Genomic DNA, 24,806 nt, shown 5'->3' on the forward strand with positions numbered 1-24,806 from the left:
CTGTTTTGGAATTTACAGAGATTTAGGCCACATAACTTTCATTCTCTCCCTTATTCACCTCAAACAAATTTTCTGTGTATGTGTATAGGTACAACAGTGGTTTTCTTAAGGCAAAGTATATTGCAACCTCTTGGGTTTAACAGTTTCATTATCATTTGAAGTTTCTCGCAAGACCAGGGAAGTGCATTCATTATAGAACTATTTAGTAAAGAAGCTCTCTAGTTTGAAGAGCTAGACTTTTATGTGAAGTCAGGCAAGTTGAAGACATTTACAAAAAAATAATTGTTTGTTACTTTGGTATGAGTTGCAAGAATGGGGAAAAAATCCTTTCTTCAATATTTCCTTTCAGGCTGAGCCACCACTAGAGAGTGGGAAGGGTGGTAGCAGCAGCAGCAGCAGCAGCAGCAGCAGCAGCAGCAGCAGCAGCAGCAGCAGCAGCAGCAGCAGCAGCAGCACCAGCAAATCCATACCCTAACTTTGGTGTCACAAGAACTGTTTCTCCACGTTGGGGCTCAGAGGGGAGCCATCATGAGCGATGTGACCATTGTGAAAGAAGGTTGGGTTCAGAAGAGGGGTAAGTGCTTAACAAAACTGAAAGATGTGGTTGATGTGGTTGGGGAGACTGCTGAGCAGCAAATGATGTCTTGGAAGTTGATATTTTTCTTGAAGCTACCAAAGTAAACTGTGAAATACTATGTCTAGTAAGTGAAATGATAAGTAACAGGTATGTAGGAATTTTGCATGCTATTTAGGGACCTTTGTAATTCTTGATTTTTATTTAGTTATAGTCTATTTACGAAGCTAGAGTTGACTTTCTGGTATGTTTTGTGCTTGCATGTTTGTGCTGCATTTTTCTGTGGTGTCCACATATTCTACCATCCAGAGAAATATCTTTAGAGTCATTGAATATCTAGAAAAGCTCTTTTTTGTATGCATTTAATGACATGTAAGTATATAAATAAAAGCATTGATAAGCTAGTTTGGATGATGGCAGAGAAAAGTAGGGGAGGGTTCACTTCCAGTTCATGGGCTGAACAGTCCATAAGTAAGGTAAGTAAAGTCCTCAAGTGAAAGACCAAATAAGGAGAAGAGTACTTTTGTATGTGTTTTTATGTTTAATTTTATGTTTTTACCTTTCATTATCTCTTTTTAGTATTTTCTGTACACTCTTACTTAAAAACTCTTTGATTTAATACCTAATGTGTTATCTGTGATACAAGGTGTTTATTAGAAATCTAGGGTTTAGATGAGTTAGATGAGGACTCTTTCAGTTTTAGGACTTTTTAGTTCGTATATATCTATTTTCTGTTTAAAAGTTATCACTTAAATTTATTGTTCTTCATATTCTTTGAAGATCTGAAGTATTATAACTGTGCAAAAACCATCGTCAGTAGTTAAATGTGATTATGCATTATTGAGCTTTTAAATCGCCTTATTGAGTTGTAATTTACATATAGTAAAATTAAATACTTTAAAGTTATGTTTTGATGAGTTTTGCCAAATGTTTATAGTGATATAAGGGACTAACTACATGAATATTTCCATCACCCCGAAAAGTTTCTTTTTCCTTTTGAAGTCCAGTCTTCATCCTTCATCCCTGGCACCATTAATCTGCTTTATGTTACTATAATTTTTGTTTCTAGAATTTTGCTAAATACAATAATGCAATCCATAGTCTTTTATGCCTTTTTTTCACATACTTTTTTCTTCTTTTCGGTACTGGGGATTGAATCCAGAGGCATTCTACCTTTGAACTACACCCCCAGCCCTATTTTTGTTCTTTATTTTGAAAGAGAGCTCACTAAGTTGTGTTGGCCCTTACTAAATAACAGGCTGTGAACCTCTGATCCTCTTCTCTCAGCCTCCCAAGTGCTGGGATTACAAGTGAGCACCACCATGCCCCGTTTTCATATACTGCTTTTAAGAGTCATCCATATTGTGTATATCATTAGCTTGTTCTTTTTTTAATTGTTGGATAGTATTTTGAGGTCTGGATATATAACGATTTGGTTATTGTTTACCATGTTTAATAGTTGATGGACCTTTTGGTTATTTTTACTTTTGGTTATTTTTACTTTTGGCTTTTTTAGTTTTTGTGGTGCTGGGGATTGAATTTAGTATTCTACCTCTGAATTTAGGGGCATTTTATACCTCCAGCCCTGTTTTATTTTTATTGTGAATAAGGTCTTGCTAGGTTACTGAGAGTCACTGTTTGCTGAGGTTGTTCTTGAACCTGTGTTCCTCCTGTCTCAGTCTCCCAAGTACTGGGATTACAGGGTTACACTACCATGCCTGGCTTAATTTTTGGTTACTATGAATAAAATTTCTGTGAACATTTTGAGTGCATGTCTGTGTATGATCAGTTTTTGTCTTGGATAATAACCTAGGAATGATATTTCTGTGTCATATGGTAAGTGTATGTTCAGCTTATCAGAAGTATGTGTTTAACTTTATAAAAACTGCCAAACCATTTTCTAGAGTGGATGACCGTTTGTAGTAAGGTTGTCTTTCATATATTCTCATAAATTTGGAAAGTTTTCAGATTTCAGTTTTTAATGAAGATAGTGTTTTTATTTGTAAGATTGAGTGTATTTTTTTCTACTTTGTGTTTCTGGTGGATGGCAAATAGTTTAAACATTTTAAAGTTTTACTTTACTAATCTCAAAAATGCTATGAGAATTAGAAGAGACAATGGATATGAATGTATTTTGAAGATTCTAACACAAATGTAAGCTATTGGTATTTTCACATATTTATCATAAGTTTAAGGATAGTTCTTGAATCTGTTTAATTAATTGCATCTTATCTGATATACCATACTGCATGAAATATAGAGAAAATTAGTAATTTATTAGTGGAAGGGGGATTCTGATTGGGTGTGTATATGTGTGTGTTTATTTTGAAAACTAGCAATCATATAAACATGAGAATTTGAATAGTACTCAAAGGTATAAAAAGAAAAGACCCTTCTACCCTCTGCCTCTTCCAACTAGTTTCTGACCTTAGAAGCAATTATTTTATACTTTTTCTATTTTTAGCTCTTCTGCTGATCATTATTCTGTGTATACAATATACTAAGCTTTATGTGTGGCTAAACATTCTTATATAATGTAATGTTTTGCCATTGTGAAAAATGGAGAACTTTTATCTCACCACCCCCCCCTTTATGTTTTGTTTAACTTTATAGTTAAACTTCAAGCTGTTGAACCATCAACTTCAGAAAATTTTTAGACATTACCTTTAAACTTGCTACTTTATAAATTATAAAAAATTATAGAGTTCTTTACCTCTAGTCTCAGCCTCCCGAATGCTGGGATTACAAGCATGTGCCACCATGCCTGGAAAATATGAAATTTAAGGATAAGTTATAGTCCTTTTTTAAAAAATTCATCCTGGTAAAATTGGGTGGGCCCTTTGAATATGAAGGACTAGGTCTGTCTTCTGTTCTAGAAAATCTTCCATAGCTCTTTGGTTACTTCTTCCTTTGTATGTTTTATTTTCGTTTCCTTTCTTTTTTCTGGTGATTCTGGGTATTGAACCCAGGGGCATTCTATCTCTGAGCTATACCCCCAGACCTAATTTTTAATTTGGAAATAGGGTCTCACTTAGTTGCTGATAACTTCACTAAGTTTCTGAGACTGGCTTTGAAGCTGTGATCTTCCTGTCTCTGTCTCCCAAGTATTGAGATTACATATATACAGAATATAATACCCAGATGTATTATATTTTGAGCTTCTAAATAAATCTATTTTGCAAATTGTATTTTTTACATGTCTTATTTTAGAAAAAGAAATTTTTATTCTGGGCAGTTTCCTTAACTCTTGCTTGTAGTTCTTTTTTTTTTTTTAAATAATTTTTTTATTGGTGCATTGTGGTCATACATTTCTTTTTTTTTTTTTTTTTTTGGTGGTACTGGGGTTCCTGGAAGCCCTCCTTCCTCCGGGCTACACTCCCAGACCTATTTTATATTTTTGAAACAGGGTCTCTTACGCCAGCACGGCTGGCTTCGAACCTGCGCGATCCTCCTGTCTCCGCCTCCCAAGCGCGGGGATTACAAGCGTGCGCCACCACGCCCGGCGTGGTCATACATTTCAATGGGATAAAAAACTTGTGGAGATACACAGGCACATATCACCCAATCAGCCCCTACCCAATCTCTAACCCCTTCCCTCCACCTCCCTCCTACCCATGCTTGGCTTCCTGATCGACTTTGATATGTTTAAGTACATCATGTGCTTTAAAGAGTTTCCCTTATTCTCCCTCTTATCCCCTCAGATATGTCACCTTAATTGCTCCTCTCTAGGGTCCCTTCTTCATCTAGAGTTCCTCCTGTTACCCATTTCTCCCTAATATTTTGCACATTAAGAAAAGCATCTGATTTCTTATTTTTGTGTGTGTGACATTTCATGTAAATGCCATAATTTTGTTCTCCCTTTTGGCTGGGCAAAATTCCATTGTGTACATATCCCATAGTTTTGAAATCCATTCATTCATTGAAGGACATCTTGGCTGGTTCCACAGTTTGGCAATGGTGAACTGTGTAGCTATGAACATGGTTGTTCATGCATTAGTTTGGTATTTTGGTTTTCACTGTTTTGGGTAGATACCCAGAGGTGGTATTGCTGGATCATATGCTAAGTTTGTTTTCCTTCTTCTGAGGATCTTCTATATTGTTCTCCAAAGTGGTTGTACCAACTTGCAATCCCACCAACAATATATTAGAGCTTCTATTTCTCCACACTTATTCCCACTTAGTGAAAACCAGAAGGTGAGTAACTTTGACAGGATGATCCATTCACAACCAATTTTATTTTATGTAGAGGTCACTTGGATCTGGAAATATGCTGAGAGATTAGGTGAGGAAGGGGCAGCTTCTATTGCTTCCTGGCCACACAGTTGAAACCCGCTGGCCCTTTGCTGTGAAGCAGGCCCCAGTTCCAGGCCTGCTGTGCAATAGGCTCTGGGCCCGGCCTCGCTGGCTCCAGACCTGGCCTTGCCCTGCAGCAGGCTCTGGGCCTGGCCTGTTGGCTCCAGACCCGGCCTCACTGCTTGGCAGGATCTGGTTCCTGTCACTGTGGGCGTGACGTTTACAGAGGTTCCCATTTTTCCCTCCATATATATATATATATATATATGTTAGTAGGAGAAAACAGCACGTGTCATTTGCAGAAGCTAAGAGCCCAATTCCCTAGCAGCAATGGATTTTATCTCCCCACTGAAAGCGGAGGCTCACAGCCTCACCATGAAGAACAGGATCTGCTGCTTCAAGCACACCCTGACTCCCAGTGCAGCACAGAGGAGCGTAGCAGCCATTAGCTGAGGTTTCCTTGGACACCCAGTGCAGTGAATCGGCCCAGCAGTATGGGCGTGGATTCCTCCGGCTTGCCCCGGATATTTTTCTTACTTAGTGTGTTGTCCAGAATTACTGCACATGTGTGGCAAGAACAGTCTACCTTTGGGGAGATACTTTCAAAATTTCAAGGTGGATAGGATTGGATCTGTCTGCCTCTCCCGAATACTGGCTGCTGCCACTACCACCATCTTGATCCGTCTCCGCAAAACTTTTTTTTACATAGTATGTTGTTCAGAGTTCCTGAGCATGTGGGGCAGGAACAGTCTACTTTTGGAGAGATTTCTTCAAAAATTCAAGGTGTATTTGGTTGGATCTGTCCAACCAAATTTGGTTGCCTTTCCTGTATTTGGTTGCCTTTCCTGAATACTGGCCACCATAGCCTTCTTGGTCTCTCCTAGTGTATGTTGTTAAGTATTTCTGTGCATATGTGGCAGGAGCAGTCTGATTTCTGGTCTCTTCTGGGATATCCCTCCAAAAATCACTTTTCTTGCAGTGGTGGGCACCGTGCTGCAGTCTTGCCTCTAATTCCGCCACTTTCCACTCTTTCTCCTATATTTCAGATAGGAAGTCATGACTGGAAATGTTTCTGTGTGTTGTCCCAATCATCTATTAAATCAAAATCTGTTGTCCAGGGTTTCTCAGAGCCGCCACCATCTTCCTCCTTCTTCAATATTTTTTAATAAAAGAAAACAGTACGTGTCTTTTGCAGGAGTTGGGGGCCCATGTACTTAGTAGCAATGTGTTTTATCTCCCTGCCAAGAGCGGAGGCCAGCAGCTTCACCATGGAGAGCAGGTTCTGCTGCTCCGGAGCGCACCCAACCCCAGTGCTGCACATAGGAGTGTGGCGGCAGCAGGAGCACCCTTGGCCCCGGGACGTGTGGTGCCGGCTGACCCGACTATGTGGGGCTCCATCTGATGTGTCCTGAACATTTTTCTTACATAGTATGTTGTCCAGAGTTCCTGAGCATGTGCAGCAGGTGCAGTCTACTTTCGGGGAGATTTTCTCAAAAGTTCAGGGTAGATTAGAATGAATCTACCTGCCTCTCCCCGATACTGGCCACTGCCGTTGCTGCCATCTTGGCCCTCCTCCCGAGCATTTTCCTTACATATTTATGTTGTCCAGAATTCCTGAGCATGTGGAGCAGGAGCAGTCTTTTTTGGGGGAAGATTTCTCCAACAGTTTAAGGCGGATTGGATTTATTTAGCTCTCCTGAATACTGGCTTTGGAGGTCTTGTTGAGAAAGTTACTGCCTGTACCTATATGTTGGCGTGTTGAGCCTATGCCCTCTTCTAATAACTTGACAGTCTCTGGTCTAATTTCCAAGCCTTTGATCCATCTTGAGGTGATTCCTGTGTACGGAGAGAGGTAATGATGTAGTTCCATCTTTCTACAAATGGATAGCCAGTTCTCCTAGCACCGTTTGTTAAAAAGGCTGTCTTCTCCAGTGTATGAGTTTGGCTCTTTTGTCAAAGATCAATTGACTATAGGTATGTGGGTTTGTTTCTGTATCTTTTATTCTGTTCCCTGGTCAGTATGCCTGATGTTGTGCCAATACCATGCTGTTTTTACTACTATTGCTATATAGTATAATTTGAAGTCAGGTATTTTTTCCAGAGGGGCTGAAATTAGAGATCTACAGTAACATATGCATACCCATGTTCATAGCAGAACAATTTGTAATAGCCAAAATATGGAACCAACCTAGATCTCCATCAACAGATGATGGATTTGAAAATTATGGGAAATACACACAATAGAATTCTCCTCAGCTATAAAGAAGAACAAAATCAGGTCATTCGCAAGAAGATGGAAAGACCTGGAGAACATTATGTTAAGTGATATCAGCCAAGCACAGAAAGAGAAGAGACATGTTTTCTCTAATATGCCCAAACTAGGGAGTATTAGGAATATCAGAGGGACTCCAGTGTCAAGCAAAGCTAGAATGGAAGGATAGGAGAGGAAGAAGGCAGAGGTTGATTAATGGCCTCCAACCTGCTATCCTCCTGTCTCAGCCTCCCTAGTAATGGGATTACAAGTATGTGCCACCATGCCCAGCTCAAGCCTGTATTTCTGAATCAGTTTTTGTTAGCTCTTTTCTGTATAATCTGATTTTATTTGTATTTTTAATGTGATTAAATTGCTTTTTAGTAAGTAACTTCCTTCAAAAGGGAAAAAAGGAATGCAAATATTGATAGGTAGGATAAATACTTTCCTAAACTTGGCTTTAGTGATATATTAATAATGAAACAATTTTTTTCTGTACTAGTTGAAAAATGGTATGCACTAATTAATGTTTAATATTAATGCTAATAATTAAGCATTAATAACATATGTATGTAGTATTGTTGGTGTCAAAAATGACAATAAACAACATCATGTAGCAAACATGGAATAAAGTTGTCTGCATTTTCTTGCTTGGTAGACTTAGGAGAAGACCTTACAGCTTGGCTGCTTTTAGTTAGTGTAGAGAGGCATCTGCTATATTAATTACCTATTAAATTATCTTGTTCAAAGATTAGCCTATAGATATGTTTTGGGGGCTGTTAAATCCCTAAACTAGATGTCAAAAGTTTTGTTGTCTTAGTTTCTTTTAAGTTGTTCTGTGATAGCTAGTGATCAGTTTTGCTGTGAAGAACCTTAGTTTATTAATGAAGTAGGAAATTTAGCTAGCTTAAAATTCTTTATGATAGAATTAGGTAAATTACAATAATAATAATTGGGCTTATTGTAATTTATAAATTTTATTGACTTAAATGCTGCTTCTTAGAAACCTAAGTGTATTGGTCAGCTTTTTAGTACCATAATGAAATGTCTGAAATAAGCTACTTAACAACAAAGAGATTTACTTAGCTCATAGTTTAGGGATTCAAGAGCCTGGCACTCGAGTTGGCTCAGTTCTGGTGAAGGCACCATGGCTGATGGCAGATTGCAATGGAGGGGAGGCAAGCATTGTACCTGGAGTCAGGAGCAGAGAGAGGATGGGAGGGGCCTGGCTTTCTTTTCATAATAGTGCTCTTGTGATAACTACCTTCCTTGCATGCCTCCAGTGGCCCAGAGATCTCCCACTAGTTGCTGTCCCCAAAAGCTTTAACGTATTCTCCGAGTGCCACCCTGCTGACCAAGCCTCATCATAGTGGACACTTGAGAGTCACTCATCCCACACCCAAACCATAGCATAAAAACTTAGTCTCTTATAAATGTGGAAAGTCAGTTCCTTGATAACAAATTACAATCTAATATATTATCGTCAGTTTATGATGTGACTAGTTTGAAACTACTGCAGATTTAAGAGGTGGCTTACTACAGGAAAAACTTTGCATGATGAGAACACTGCTTATACTTGTAATAATATCTGACAGATTAAGCTTTCATCTTGTATTCTGAGTGTGTATAAGCAGTTTGTATTTTCAGATTACTTTTTACTCATAATTTACCTTGTACTTAGAATTTCTAATTCAGAAATATCCATAAACTTTGTCTTTTGGATATTTTTCTTATTTTAATTATTAATTTTTGTTTTTGGTGTTACTGGGGATTGAACTCAGGGACATTCTACCTCTGAGATATACCCCAGTTCTGTTTTATTTTTTCTTTGAAACAGGGTCTCACTAAATTGATAGAGTCTCACTACTTGCTGAGGTTAACCTCAAATCTATGGTCCTCCTGTCTCAGCCTCCCAAGTACTGCAATTACAATTGTGAGGCACCATGCCCAGCTGAATATTTGTCTTTATTCTTGGAAATGGTTTATTAAATCAAGTAGAGTATTTGACAGTTCTAAGCTAAAAGTTTTATGTCTGTAAATTATCTCAAAAGATAGCTTAATTTTTCTGTGCAAAATACACCTTAGCAACAAAGTGGTAGTGGTAGTGACAGGGTAAATCACAAGGTGGATTAAAGAAACTAATTCTGAATGTAGAGCTTATAAAAGAATGAACATAGGAAAATTAAATGTATTTCCTAGTGGCATTGGAATTCTGAGATTTAACTAATGTATTTATAATAATGTGGAATTTGTTTTTCTTAGAATTTCTGTATATTCTGAAAAATTAAACCAAGAGAACCAAATGGAATAAACCAACAGATGGAAAGCTTTTACATATATTCTAGAGTTATTTATAGAATTATAAAGTTGCGAGCCAGGCGTGGTGGCACATGCTTGTGATCCCTGTGCTTGGGAGGCAGAGACAGGAGGATCTTGCTGGTTCGATGCCAGCCTTGCTGGCTTAAGAGATTCTGTTTCCAAATAAAAAATATAAAATAGGCCTGGGAGTGTAGCCCGAAGGCAGAAGGGTTTCCAGGAACCCCAGTACCACCAAAAATAAATAAATAAATAAATAAAAATAAAAAATAAAGTTGCTCTCACTATACAAACTTAGCGCTTTCTAATTAGTAATTTAGTGTTTTGTATTGATTTTGTAACTTGCAACCCCATTAATTTTTCTCCTCCTCCTCCTTCTCCTTTTTTTTTTTTTCTGTGCTCTGGGGATCTAACCTGGGCCTTTTGCTTGGTATGCAAACACTCTACCATGGAACTATACCCCCAGAATTTTCTACCTAGATGGTCAAGTCATTTTGTGAAGAGCCACAGCTCTGTAGTGTTCGTTCTTTCTTTCTTTCTTTCTTTTTCTTTTTCCTTTTCTTTTTCTTTTTCTTTTTCTTTTTCTTTTTCTCTTTTTCTTTTTCTTTTTCTTTTTTTCTTTTTCTTTTTCTTTCTCTTTTTCTTTTTCTTTTGCAGTACTAGGGATGGAACCCAGGGGAATTATACCCGCCAGCCCTATTTTTTATTCTTTATTTTGAAAAAGGGCCTCAGTAAGTAGCTGAGGCTGTCCTCGAATCACAGTCCTCCTGTTTCAGCCTCCCAAATGCTGGGATTACAAGTGTGTGCCACGACATCCAGCTCTGTGTCTTCCTTTCTAATCTTCATGCATTAAATTTTTTTCTGGCCATATTTCACTGGGTAGGGCCTCCCCAGTACAATATCTCAATATCCAATGTAAGTGGTAAGAGTGAGCATTTTACCTTTTTTTCATCACACTGGGAAAACATCTTTCATACCCCCTAAGTATTCCATTAGCTACTGCTCTTCCCTTTTATCAGTCTGAAAAAGTTCTTTTCTTTTTCTTTTTCTTTTTTTTTTTTTGGTGGTACTGGGGGTGGAACCCAGAGGCTTTCTACCTCCGGGCTATACTCCCACACCTTTTTTATATTTTATTAGAAACAGGGTCTCACTAAGTTGCTGAGATCCTCACTAAGTAGCTGAGGCTGGCTTTGAACCCGTGTGATCCTCCTGTCTCAGCCTCCCAAGGGTGGGGATTATAAGTGTGCGCCACCACGCCCAGCTGTTTTTTTTTTTCTTTTTTATTCTGTTAATATTATGGTAAATTGCATTTCATTGCTGGAATAAATCACATTTGGTCATAATGTTTTCAGTTCTTTTTATGATGCTAGGGATTGAAAACAGGGCGTTGTATGTGCCAGCAAAGTGTTCTACAGCTGAGCCACATCTCCAGCCCTTTTTAAGTTTTATTTTGCAGTACTGGGGGTTGAACTCAGGGATTCTCTAATGCCAAGAACTGAGCGGTTCTCCAACTCTTTTTACATTTTTTATTTTGTTTTTGAGTCAGAGTCTCACTAAATTATCAAGGTTGGCCTTGAATTTGTGATCCTTCTGCCTCAACCTCCCAAATAGCTGGGATTATAAGCATGCACTACCATGCTTGTATGTATTTTTTTTTTCCTTTTGGGACTCTACATTGACTTTAACTCCAGGGGCAGTCTACCTCTGAGCTATACCCCTAGCCCTTAAAAAAAAAATAAGTGGTTGTTTTTTTTTATCTTGAAGCAGGTCTCTGCCTGAAAAACTTTGCATAGCATTTGTCTTAGAGCATGTCTGTTGCTGACCAATACATTCATTTTTTAAAAAACCTTAAAATGGCTGGGTGTGGTGGCGCACGCTTGTAATCCCCTCGTTTGGGAGGCAGAGATAGGAGGATCGCGCAGGTTTGAAGCCAGCCTTGCTGGCTTAAGAGACCCTGTTTCCAAATAAAAATATAAAAATAGGTCTGGGAGTGTAGACCGGAGGTAGAAGCGTTTCCAGGAACCCCAGTACCACCCCCCCCAAAAAAAAAAAAAGAAAAAAGAAAAAGAAAAAAAACCTTAAAATCTCAGTTTTGGAGGATTCTTTATCACTTTAAAGATGTTGCTTCACTGTCTGAGAAGACAGCTGTTATTTTAGTTCTGTTGTTCTCTGGATTTTCTTTTTTTGTGCATGTGGTACTGGGGATTGAACTCAGAGGCATTCTACCTTCAAGATACACCCTCAGCCCAATTTTTTAATTTGGAAATAGGGTTTTGCTAAGTTGCTGAGGCTACCATCAAACCTGTGATCCTCTTGCCTCAGCCTCCCAGGAACTGAGACTACAAGCATGCGCTCTCTGAATGTTTTAAATATTTTCCTACCTTTGATTTTCAGCAGTTTTACTCTGATGTGTCTAGTTGTTGTTTTCTTTGTGTTTATCTCCTTTTGAATTTGCTGAACATTTTTGATCAATTTCATGTTTTTTACCCTACTTCCCAAGTTGGGCCTTTCTCTCTTCAGAAGTTTTTGCTATGTTCTCTCTGCTTCTAGAATTCCTGTTGTACCTCTATAGATTAACTTGATACATGTTCCATAGGTCACTAAGACTCTTCATTTTTGGGGGGTGATTTTTCTTTCTTTTTTTTTTTTTTGTAGTACTGGGGTGGAACCCAGAGGCTTTCTACCTCTGGGCTATGCTCTCAGACCTATTTTATATTTTATTTGGAAACAGGGTCTCACAAAGTTGCCGAGAGCCTCACTAAGTAGCTGAGGCTGGCTTTGTACCTGTACGATCCTCCTGTCTCAGCCTCCCAAGTGCAGGGATTACAGCATGCGCCACCACATCCAGCTGGGGGTGATTTTTTTGTGTGTGTGGTGGTACTGGAGTTCCTGGAAGCCCTTCTACCTCTGGGCTACACTCCTAGACCTATTTTATTTTTGGAAACAGGGTGTCTTACGCCAGCGCGGCTGGCTTCGAACCTGCGGGATCCTCCTGTCTCTGCTTTCCAAGCGCGGGGATTATAAGCGTGCACCACCACACCCAGCTTGGGGGTGATTTTTGATGTGTTAAATTCTACCATCTCTTGACTGTTAATCCATACAGTGAGTTTTTCCATTTGGTTTTATATAGGTTCTGATTCTCTGAAGAGTCTCCATCTCTTCATTTATTATGACTATTGTTAAGTCTTTGAGTATTTTTATAATAGCTACTTGGAGTTGTTCTCTATTATGCTTTTTTCTTTGTCTATGATTACATTTTTCTCTTTTTATTCCATAAACAATAATTGTGATGATATATTTTATAGACCCTGGATCTGTTGTTTTCCTACAAAGACTTGGTTTTTGATCTAGCTGGTATATACCTTGAATCTTTTGAAAATTCACACTTTATTTCGGCTGTTGTGATGAACAGCTGAAATATCTGCCTTTCTCCACTTTTTGCCTTCTTTTTCAGGCTCCTTGGAATCTTTTCTATGCATGCATAGTACAGGGTTTAGCAAAGACTGCGCAGAGTTAATATGTATGTATTAGGGTTCTATCTCTGAATCTCTCTCTCTTGTAGAATCTCTCTCTCTTTTGTAGACTGTCTCTCTCTCTCTCTCTCTCTCTCTCTCTCTCTCTCTCTCTCTCACTCACTCACTTTCCAGCCATTTTGGCAGCTCTGAACTTCATCTGATCATCAAGCTAGTAAGACTATGGTCTTTTTTGATTTCTAGACTTTCCACTGAAATTCTAAGGAATTGGAGAGCCCCTCAAGCAGAAAGCCATTATAAGTACAAGTCTCAGTCAGTATAGCTCTCCTTGTTCAGGGACCATCTTCTCTGCAGTTCTTGACTGCTTGTGCTGTTTTCCACTAGTTCAAGCCATTGTTTTTATATTTTATGCAGAGTTTAAAACTTTAAATAGAAGGGTTAGTCCGACACAAGTTACTCTTACTGCAACTAATGAAACTCTGCTAGGTATATGTTTTATTGTGTGGTACAGATATGAAATTTTGCTGATGTTTTATAATTGAAATAGTGTTATTTGTTATCTAATGCTTATAATAAGTGAGGAGTAGAAATACAACTCATAAAGTTTATGAAGAGTTCGAATTATGAGAATGAAATTAACAATTTGAGTCAGCCTGCCAGCCTGTGTTCCAATTTGCTCTCCCAGAAGCACAACTGAATCTTTGTTTCCAAATGCATTCATCAACTTCCTAGCTAGAGGAGGCTTTGACAATTGCCTGGTGTTATACCCATTTATTTTAGGTGGTCCTATTAAAAAATAAGGTCAAACTGGGCATGGTGGCGCACGCTTGTAATCCCAGTATTTGGGAGGCTGAGATGGGAGGATTGCAGTTTGTGGACAGCCTCAACTAGAGGCCCTTTGCAACTCAGTGAGATCCTGTTTCAAAATAAAGAATAAAAATTAGGGCTGCATGTGTAGCTCAGAGGTAGAATGGCCCTGGGTTCTAATCCTAGTACTGCAAAAGAAAAAAGAAAAAAAGAAAAAAAAAAGAAATATTAAGGTCAATTTCAAGAGAGGATAGAGTCAGGACTACTATCTGAGATTTCCTAATTGCCAGTCTTTGACACTAATATTTTCTTTCTTTCTTGACACTCAGAAATGTATTGGCGTTCTTTAAAATTATACTTCATTAGTACCAGGTAGGGCAGGAAGGTTTAAAACCCTGAAAATGGAAAAGGGGGAGTATCCTTCATCTGATGGAATCCTCACACAATATTTGAGACTGATGTCATTCACTGCTCCACATCCTCGTGGGGAATGCAGAGAAGCTGCACCACTGGGTCGTACATTATCTCTTGGATTAACTATTATACCATAATTTGTTTCTATGTCCTTTGATGTAGAAAAACTTGCTTTAATTATCTGTTAACATTCCATAATTACCTTCTGATGTGTTTACTGTGCACTAATACTGTATTTGTTTTGTTTCAGCTTATGCCTGGTCTTTCTCTCCTCCCATCTTTGTCAGTGAAAATCTCCTGTGTCCTTCAAAGCCTCATTCTACTGTCACCTCAATATTTTCCCAGTTTGCAGCTGTACAGTTAGGATGAGTTCTCTGATCTGTACTATTGCAGCAGTTTATTATATTGACCTTTCCATGGCTTTCTGTTGACTTGTTATTATATATGTTTATTATTTCTGCTTTCCATTGTCAATTCTGAGAGCAGAATCGGTGTGTCTGGATACTGTTTTTTCTTTTCCCATATAAGATCCATCAGGGCTCTGAACATACAGTTTCCTAATCAGTATCTAATGAATATGTGAGGAAAGAAAACAGTAGTTTTAGAAGTTGTATTTCACAGATAATACTTGCTTTATATTTGGAATTATAAAGTATTTCTGGCTTTATGAAACCTATTCCAAACCTATAAGAAGAATATTTTCTACCTTGTTTCTAATGGATCATTAAGATTTTGTGGGTAACTTAAATCTCATAAAGTATAACATTTTATAGTTTAGCAACTATTGTTCTTTGCCCTTCTGAACAATATAGTACAAGTTTTGTTTTCTATTTGGCCTTCAGTTATTTCAACTTTTTTTATTTTATTTTATTTTTGTTGATGCATTCTATCTCCTAGCTACACTCCCACCCTTGTATTTTTTGTTTGGAAACAGGGTCTTACTAAGTTGCTAAGGGCCTCACTAAATTTTTGAGGCTGGCTTCAGACCTGTGATCCTCCTGTCTCAGCTTCCCAAGCACTGGGATTACAGGTTTGTGCCACTACACCCTGCTTCCTCATGTCTTTTTTTTTTTTTTTTTTTTTTTTTTGGTGGTACTGGGGACGGAACCCAGGGGCCTTCTACCTTTGGGCTATACTCCAAGAAACAGGGTCTCTTAAGCCAGCTGAGGCTGACCTCCAATCTGCGCGATCCTCCTGTCTTAGCCTCCCAAGCACTGGGATTACAATCATGTGCCATCATGCCCGGCATCCTCATGTCTTTTTTAAGCAAAATGTTCTCATTCTTTGACTTGTTTATTGTGTGACATGATTTCTAGCCCTCTCATAAATAATATTGATATTCTACTGTGGAAACATCTTAGTTTGTCAGTGTTTCTCCTGACACGTGATACACAGAAGTGAATGCAATACTGCAGATGTGGCCAATGCATGAAGGCACCATGTGATTGTGTGACAATTTACCTGTTCCACAGTCTGTTACTCCACAGTGACGCCATCAGTGGAATTGAAGGCCACAGCCACTTTTCCCAGTTTTACCCTGATAAGATTTGGGTTAAAACAGAGAGTAGGGAATCTGGGTTAATGGAGTATGAGAGATAGAAAATATCTTGTTTGACCATGTCAGCAAATGTGATGGACTGTAAGATGGCCCCATCACCTCTCTGCTGTGGTGTTCACACCTTTATGACTCTTTGTAAGTAGACCCTCTAAATTCTAATTAATAGAATAAGATGTAGGTGATGAGATGTCTTATCTGTCATTATGTTACATAAAACTCCCTTACTGGCTTTAAAGAAGTAAACAAATCATGTTGGGAGCCCAAATGGCAAAGTCTTAATCTTTTTTGTTGTTCCAAATATTTTTCCTAGTTGATTATACCTTTTAACTTTATAGTATATTTTTGTCATGTAAAACTTCTTAATTGTTATGTACTTGAATATATCTTACTTTTTGCTCCCAGTTGAAGCTATACTTAGCTTTTAGTCTGTGTTCTTTGAACATCATTATGATTAAGAAAATTTGTAGCCGGGCATGGTGGCACATGCTTGTAATCCCATTATTCGTGAGGCTGAGACTGGAGGACCGCGGTTCGTGGACAGCCTCGGCTACTTAATGAGGCCCTCTGCAACTCAGTGAGACCCGGTTTCAAAATAAAGAATAAAAAATAGGGCAGGGGGTTTAGCTGGGAGGTCAAATGCCCCTGGGTTCCATCCCAGACCCGCAAAAAAGAAAATAAAAAAAAAGAAAATTTGTATTATCTAAGTAATATGTGAATTGTCCTTGTAAAAAGTTTCAACAGTGAGTATATAGAGTATAATATAATATTATATAATACCATTTTATTTTTTAGAAATAACCATTATCAAGTGTGATGTGCCAATATCGAACCAATGTTTTTCTTAAGTTTTTAATTTAAAAACATTATTTTTGTGGTACTGGGAATTGAACTCGGGGCATTCTATCTCTGAGCTATACATCTAGCCTCTTTTTTATTTTTTATTCTGAAACAAGGCCTTGCTAAGTTGCTGAGACTGTTCTCGAACCTGCAGTTTTACTGTCTTAGCCTTCTAAGTACTGGGATTACAGGAGTGTACCACCATGCCTAGCTCATCCTCAAGTTTTTATGAACCAGAAAAATAGATCCTAATCTATAAGTAGTTGTTACCTATTATGAAAGAGATTGGGATTGAAGACATTTGGTAGGAGTAGGAAGAATAATTAAAGGAATGAGACTTCTGTCCTTTGTTCTCTATGAACATTTTCTTTTTTTTTGTCTCACTTTATATGACTGGTATCATAATGACATAGCAATATATCTTAGGGATTTGCCCATGTCTCTGTAATGTCATGACTTAGAAAAACTGACTAGTTTCACTTAACTTACTCTTTATGAATCTATTCTTACTTCGAATTCATCTACTTAGAATGTGTGTGTGTGTGTGTGTGTGTGTGTGTGTGTGTGTGTGTGTGTGTTGCCAGAGATTGAGCCCAATGGCATTCTACCTCTGAGCTATACCCCTAGGCCCATTTTTTATTCTTTACTTTGGAAAAGGGTCTCAGTAAGTTGCAGAGGGCCTCAATAGGTAGCTGAGGCTGGTCATGAACCTGGAATCTACTTAGAATTTTAAGTATACATATATTTTTGTTCAGTATAGTGGTTAAGAGGTGTAAGTGGTTTAAGCTGGGTCTTTGCCACTTATTTGCGACTGAGCAGAATTCTTGATATTCCCTAGGCTTCTCATATATAAATGAATATAATGATGCTGTTTTATATGGTTATTAGAGTCAAAGATCATAACATGTGATTAGCTCTTACCACAGCCCGTGGAACATGCTAAAGAATTAAGAAACCACAGCTCTTTAAAGAATCTGTTATATTGTTACATTTAACATAAACTTTACTAATATTTAGTATTTAGGCCCATTTATTCATTTCTTTGTAAACAGGATACTTTCCCTTTTTCAGTTTTTTGTTGTTGTTATTATTATTATTATTATTATTATTTTAATTTTATTTATTTATTTATTTATTTATTTATTTATTTATTTATTGGTCTGGGATGGAAACCAGGGGCATTTGGGCATTTGACCTCTGAGCTACACCCCCTGCCCTTTTTTTTATTCTTTATTTTGAAACAGGGTCTCACTAAGTAGCTGAGGGATTACAAGCGTGTGCCACCATGCCCGGTTTGTTTTTGTTATTTTTTAAGAACTCTTTTTTTCTTTTTTGGTGGTACTGGGGGTAGAACCCAGAGGCTTTCTACCTCCACGCTATACTCCCAGACCTATTTTATATTTTATTTGGAAACAGGGTCTCACTAAGTTGCTGAGATATTTTTTAAGTACTCTTGATGTGTTCTGCATTATCCATGCTAACTAGAATCAGTTACAGTGTAAGTTACTTTCTAAGTGTCCTCTCAGCAACTTCAAACATCAGTGTTTTCATTAAGATTTTGTTTTTTGTGGAGAATGTGAGTGTTAAAGAGAGGTTAATCAGTATTCCGTTTCCATTATTTGGCCTGTATATTTTGCTCTTTTCCATAGGCTTCATCTTTTATAATTTTAAAATACACATTTGTAGCAGTTTATTTTTCAGTTTACTATAGAAATTTCAAGTTTAACAGTTGCTTTATGTATTTCTTCTTCATTATGATACATCTTTTTCAGCACTTTTTCCTAAGGGAATTAGTATAAAAGCAAAAAGTACATACATTTTTCTTCTTTCAGAATTAAGTAAGGCCAAATGATAGTTATGTTTTAAGTCTGTGATTAAACTTTTTAGAGGATTAAGTGTATCTTTTAGTGTGTATAACAACCAATAGAAAAACTAAAAATGAAAATAAAAGTAAAAATTTAGAGGAAAGGACATAGGGGAGCTCAATTTCTTACTTGAATAGTGCGCAGTAGTATATGGTTATTGGTGTGCCTCCTAAAAAAAAGGCATAATGCCAAATGTATTAAAAGTGATTATTTTTAGCTAAGTAAGGTGGTACATGCCTGTAATCCCAGTATCTGGGAGGCTGAGACAGGAGGATCACAGGTTAAAGAATAGCTTCAGCAGGTAGTGAGAATCTCATCAACTTAGTGAGACCCTATTTCAAAATAAAAATAAAATAGGGCTGGAGGTGTAACTAGGAGGTAGAATGCCCCTGAATTCAATCTCTAGCACCGCCCCCCAAAAAAACTTAAAAAAAAATAATAAAAGTGGCTATTTTTGAGGAGTGGGATTAAGAATGAGAGTATATGTGTGTGAATGCTGGAAGTTTTACTTTTGTATCGAAGTCTTATATTCTTTCATATTCTATTGAGTTATTTGTGTATATATATTAATAGGAATTAAATGTGTCCTGCATGATACCAATTTATGAAGATAAAAACATAATTTTATTTATTGATACATGTCTAAAGTGATTGGATAGGAATATACTGAAATATTAAAGTGCTTATCTCTGGTTAGTGAGATGTTTTCTTCATTATATTTCTTTGTATTTTATAAAATTTCTAAAGTGGATATATTTTATTAATGTTTTATATAAGATATTAGTAAGGTAAAGTACTTATGATTTTCTAGACTTAATTTGCTGTACTTATTTGGCATCAGTATGACTTTATTTTTATTTTTATTTTTTATTTTTTTGTGGTACTGGGGGTGGAACCCAGAGGCTTTCTACCTCCGGGCTATACTCCCAGACCTATTTTTATATTTTATTTGGAAACAGGGTCTCACTAAGTTGCTGAGAGCCTCACTATGTAGCTTAGGCTAGCTTTGAACCTGTGCGATCCTCCTGTCTCAGCCTCCCAAGCACTGGAATTACAAGTGTGCACTACCATACCCGGCTAGGAGGCTTTTTTTTTTTTTTAGGATCTGGGGATGGAACCCAGAGGCATTCAACTTCTGAGCTCCATCTCCTGCCCTGTTTTTTATTCTTTATTTTGAGACAGGGTCTCACTAAGTTGTGGAGGGCCTCACTAAGTAGCTGAGGCTGTCCGCAAACTGCCAAAGTGTGTGTCACAACGCTCGGCTAGGATGCATTTTTTAAATCAGAGCTTTAAAGGAAAATGTATTGCTTCTCAGAATTTTAAATTTAAATGTTTAAAGAGTCAAACAGAACATAATCCCATAAAATATGTTTGCTTTCAGTTAAATTCATGAAGCATTAGTTGGGGACTGGGGTTCTGTTATGGTTAGCATTTCTGCTTTGTACTTTGAGATGAAAGGATGAGTAAAACTATTTCCTGTATTTTCTTCCCCTTTCTCTATGCCTCTTACCTTTCTTCCCTCACTGCTTCAAACCCTTATTGAGTAACTGAAGTGTGCCAGAGTATTCATGCTCAGGGATCTAAAGATGAATGAAAATAGTGGCTGCCCTAGTTTACTCATGCCTTTGGAAAACAGATCAGTTCCTGAGTCTTTCAGCTCAGAAAAATATACTAAGTGTTGAAGCCAGCTTCACCCCATACCTGTCTGGGTTTCTGCTGCACTAGGATAGGCAAAATCTAAGTCATCTGAAAAGAGGAGTAGAAGTTAGAACAGATGGGAAGGTAGGATGAGTGACATGAGGGAAGCAGCTTCTTGGTGACTGCTGGGAGAGCAGTTCTGGTTCAAGGGACCCACACCCCTGTTAGTCATCTTGGAGTTGAGGGTTGACAGAGGAAAGTTGATTCAAGAAGCTTGATGTTAATGAAAGGAAAGAGGATTGGAGGCTGCATGTAGATTAAGAGCAAGTTAGTAATTTTAGAATGGGGAGATAAATAAATTTGTTTGCTGCCTAGAATTGAGCCATAGAATTGTCTTGGTGGGATTGAAAGACAGTAGAGAAGATCACAGAACACAATATTGTAGGAAATTGGATAATACCAAGCACAAATGTAGAAAAGAAACTTTTTGTAATTTTTTACTACCCTAATATTTTAATTATTACATAACAAATAATTAAGCATACTTACAGTGCGAATACTCATAAATAGGTATATATGGGAAGTCATTTAAAGATGTTAAACCAGCTATTTTGCCATGCTGTCAAGTATTTCTATATGTAAATATTAGAAATTCTTCTTTTATCTATACTGTTCTCATTGTCAAATACTCCAATCAGAAGCCAATGGGAGAGTTGAGCATGGTGGCACATGCTTGAAGTGGATGCCCCTTAGAATTTGAGCGCTGAGACAAAAAGATCACAGGTTCACAGTTAACCTCAGCAATTTAGGTCCTCTGCAACTTTAGGGAGACCCTGTTTCAAAATAATAGATAAAAATAGATATGGGGATATATCTCAGAGATAAACTGCCCTTGGGTTCAATCCCCAGTACCCCTCCCCCCACACATAACCAATGGGAGCCAGGTGTCGTTTCATATACCCGTAATACCAATACTTAGGATGCTGAGTCAGGAAGATCATAGGTTTGAGGCCAGCCTCATCAACTTAGTGAGATCCTCTGCAACTTAGTGACATCCTCTTTCAAAATAAAATATAAACGGGGCTGGGGTGTAGCTCTGAGGTAGAATGCCTCTGGATTCAATCCCCAGTACCACAAAAGAAAAAGTGTGGAGCTGGGCTTTGTGGTGAACAGCTGTAATTCCAGACTTGAGAGGCTGATACAGTAGGATTGCAGGTTCAAAGCCAGCCTCAGCAACTAAGCAAGGCTCTTAGTAACTTCGGGTTTTTTTCTTTTTATTTCCAAATAAAAAAGAAAATAGGACTGGGGGGTGTAGCTTGGAGGTGGAGTTGCTTCTAGGTTCAACCTCCAGCATGCGCACACACACACACACAGAAAAAAGCCAATGAGCCTTTAGTAGTAAAAGCAGAGAATTTCCATCTTAAGGCTCAATTGCATCACATTGTCCTGGATAGCAGTGGGGATGGAGGAGGTACTATTCGGGTTATAATTAGAAAGTTTTCTATTATAAATGAGTGTCTTGAATTCCAGGATTCTTATTCAGTAGATTCAGATTGGTGCCTAGAAGCCAATTAATTCAGTTTTTCATTTCCTGTCATATTCTGATTTTAATTTGTGTAGGTAGTAGTGAAAGGTATCCCACATGTCTACTTTCTAATTGGAGGACAGAGAGAATAAGCAAATAGTTTAGAGCAGTTGCATATAGTGACAAGTGCTGTCACATAAGTCAACCATAGCTATGTGCTAGAGTTGCTGTGGCAGAGGAAAAAAATGACCTTGTGTGGGATGATCTTGTAGTCTTTGAAGAGATGGCTGTTTCTTTTTAACATTGCCTTTTAAAAGGAATTGTTCTCTTAGAACAGATTTACCATTTTAACATTTTGAATTCTGTTCACTGTCATGAGGTAAGTAATACTGTTGTTCAGCCAGTCCCCACCATTTATCTCCACAACTTTATCTTGCAGAATTGAAATTTTCTTCTGTTTTAGGGCTGAGTATTATCCCACTGTATGGATTGACCACATATCATTTAGCCACCCTTGAGATGAGATCTGAAGAATGAGAGCGAGCCAGACACCAAGCTAGAAGAAGATCATAAGTAGAGGAGAGCGCAAGTGCAGGGCCCTGATATAGCAGTGAACTCGTCGAAGGTCAGGAAAGAAGCAGAAGGACAGTTAGCCAATACACAGTGGAAGCTTAGGGGATGGAAGGGTATTAAGTGGGACCAGAGGTAGGTGTGCCTAGGCCCTACTATTTCAGACTTTGAAAGCACTTGGCTTTTCTTTCACATTTAGTGGGAAGCTGCTTATTAGGAAATTTTAAGTGGGAGAGTGACTCAATCTGATTTTCATTTAATAATAATAGCAAAAACCACCAGGTTACTTTATAGACAAGTATCCTAGTGAATTCTTATGCAGTCTGTGATCATATTTTGAGGAATATTAATTTAGGTACCTGATCTCAGAAGAGCTGTATCAGAATTGTGTGTGTGTGTGTGTGTGTGTGTGTGTGTGTGTGTGTGTGTGGTGCTGGAGGTTGAACTTGGGCATTTTGCCTGTGAGCTATACCCCTAGCCCTGTTTTATTTTTATTTTGAAACAGGGTCTTTCTAGGTTGGTGAGAATCTCATTACTTGCTGAGACTGTCCTCAGCAAGGCTGAGGCTGGTCCTCCTGTCTCAGCCTTCCATGTTCTGAGATTGCAGGCATGTGCCACCACTCCCCACTTTTATCAGGATTTCTGACTAATAATAATAGTGAGAGGTTGGTTACACTCATCTCCTCTCCTTTCCCAGTCCCTGTCAAAATGGAAGAAACAAAAGAGAAAGGGTGAAATTAAAACAGAAATCAGAAATTGGTAGACTTCTTTGAAATAAGGCAGATGGACAGGTGGTGACTGATTCAGCTGAGGATATATCAACAGTACCTGTAAAGGCACAATAAATAATACTTTTATGAAGCATACCTCCTGAAAGGTCCTAAGAGGCACAGCATTTGGAGGTGCCAGATACTAAGCAAGGCAGGTATCAGAAGTGGAGCTGAAAGTGGGATTACTGTGTTTTGTTTTGGTCTTCCTTCAATTAACAAGGTACCTCGCTCTTTTCACTGACAGGTGAAATCCTCGGGTTCTCCCTTTGCATACCCACAGACATGAATGACTATGTCTAGCCCAGCCTTTCGGCTCAGAACCAAGGTTTATTTGCATACTTAAAGAAGTGGTACCTGGACTTGGAAAACCAGGGGCAGTGGGTGACTGATTGGTTGCAAACAGGGAGACTAACTGTGTGAACTGTAGAGTTAGTTCTTGGTTCTCTTTTTCTGTTCTTCCAGAACTTTTCAAGCCTGGGTTGCCTGCCTCCTGCAAAAGACTGGTTACTGCTTCTATAGAAATCAGTACCTCACCACAGAGTCCCAGTGAGCTCCACCTGTTGTTAGGTGGAGCTCTTCCACATAGTTCATCAGTCAGTTACTTTCAGAGTTGTCCTATTAAAGTTGACTATTCAAGACCATTGGACACGTGGGGGAAACCACCAACATAAAAAAGCAAGGCCCAAACAAGCAGAAGTAGAGGTGAAGCAGGGAGTAATACTTGAATCACTGGGAGAAAACACACCACAGGAATAAAAAAGAAAACAGCAGTCTCTCTTAATAATCAGAGAACACACATTTCTCTCCACTGAAGTGATAGAGAAAGAGGCATAGAACCTGGAGGGTCAGGGGACTGGGTTAGAGAAGGACAGCAGATAGGCAGCATCAGCTAGAGGCAGGAAGTTAGGAAACTGACAAGTGAGTGTAACTCATTGAGTAAAGATGAGAAAGTAACTTGCTCCCACAGCATGGGTAGTTATGCAGTCAAAAATTAGCCTTTCTTTATTAATGAGATGCTGTTTCTTATTTTTTGAGTAGTATGTGCTCTCCCAGTTGAAGTTGTTAATGGGCCTTTCACTTAATTATTAAAACGTAGCTCTTTTTTATGATTCTCTCTTTCGTTCTCATTCGTATTTGTATTCGTTTTTTTCTTTGTCTTTCTCTTTCTAAATTGGGAATTGAATCCAGGTGCATTCTATCTCTGAGCTATACTACCAGACCTTTTGTTTTGTTTTGCTCTCCTGCTCTCCTCCCTCTCCCTCCCTTCCCTCTCTTTCTCCTTTGCCTCTTCTTTCTCTCCCTCCCTCATTTTCACTGTTTTTCTTTTTCTTTTTTGGTACTGGATATTGAACCTGGGGGCATTTTCCTGAACTGCATTTCCCCCCCCTTTTTTTTTTTTTTTTGTTTTGAAACAAGGTCTTACTAAATTTCTGGGGCTGGAAACTGTGATCCTCTTGTCTCAGCCTCCCAAGTACTGGGATTATAGGCATGCACCACCACACCAGACTTTTTAGTTCTTTTATGCACTACACCCTTCTCCTTATTGTGATTGAGTCATCATTTCACGGATGTGAATAGATAGCCAGTGCTTTTCTGGGTGGTACTGACAGTGGAACTGAAAAGAATGCTAGAAATTACAGACAGTATTGAATGTAAGGAAAGGTTCTGAATTTTGTTTGTAAAGTAGTTACTTAAAACTTGGTACTTTCTTTTGAAATACAGTAATAAGTGGTGGTTAGATTCTCAGGACAAACTTTAAAAGATAAGTCAGCTGTTAAATGAACATTAGGAATTCTCCGGGAGCCTGAATTTTTTTTTTTTTTTTTTTATTTGGTGATACTGGGGTTCCTGGAAGCCCTTCTACCTCCGGGCTACATTCCCAGACCTATTTTATGCTTTTTTATTTTTGGAAACA

The 24,806-nt window shown here is 38.2% G+C and overlaps 1 protein-coding gene across 2 annotated transcripts in view; it reads left to right on the forward strand.

Annotated features, from left to right (window-relative positions):
* Window positions 1–528: 528 nt before the first annotated feature.
* The window catches only part of AKT3 (AKT serine/threonine kinase 3), a gene marked incomplete at both ends in the record, with an annotated part of 284,201 nt that continues 259,923 nt past the window's right edge, over window positions 529–24,806 (forward strand). For both annotated transcript variants that reach the window (XM_080698324.1, XM_080698323.1), the window contains one exon: window positions 529–574. In XM_080698324.1, the coding sequence (XP_080554450.1) occupies window positions 529–574 (46 nt within the window). The remainder of the gene's footprint in view (window positions 575–24,806) is intronic.

This window comes from Muscardinus avellanarius (assembly GCF_963383645.1).
Source record: "Muscardinus avellanarius genome assembly, chromosome: 7".
NCBI lineage: Eukaryota > Metazoa > Chordata > Mammalia > Rodentia > Gliridae > Muscardinus > Muscardinus avellanarius.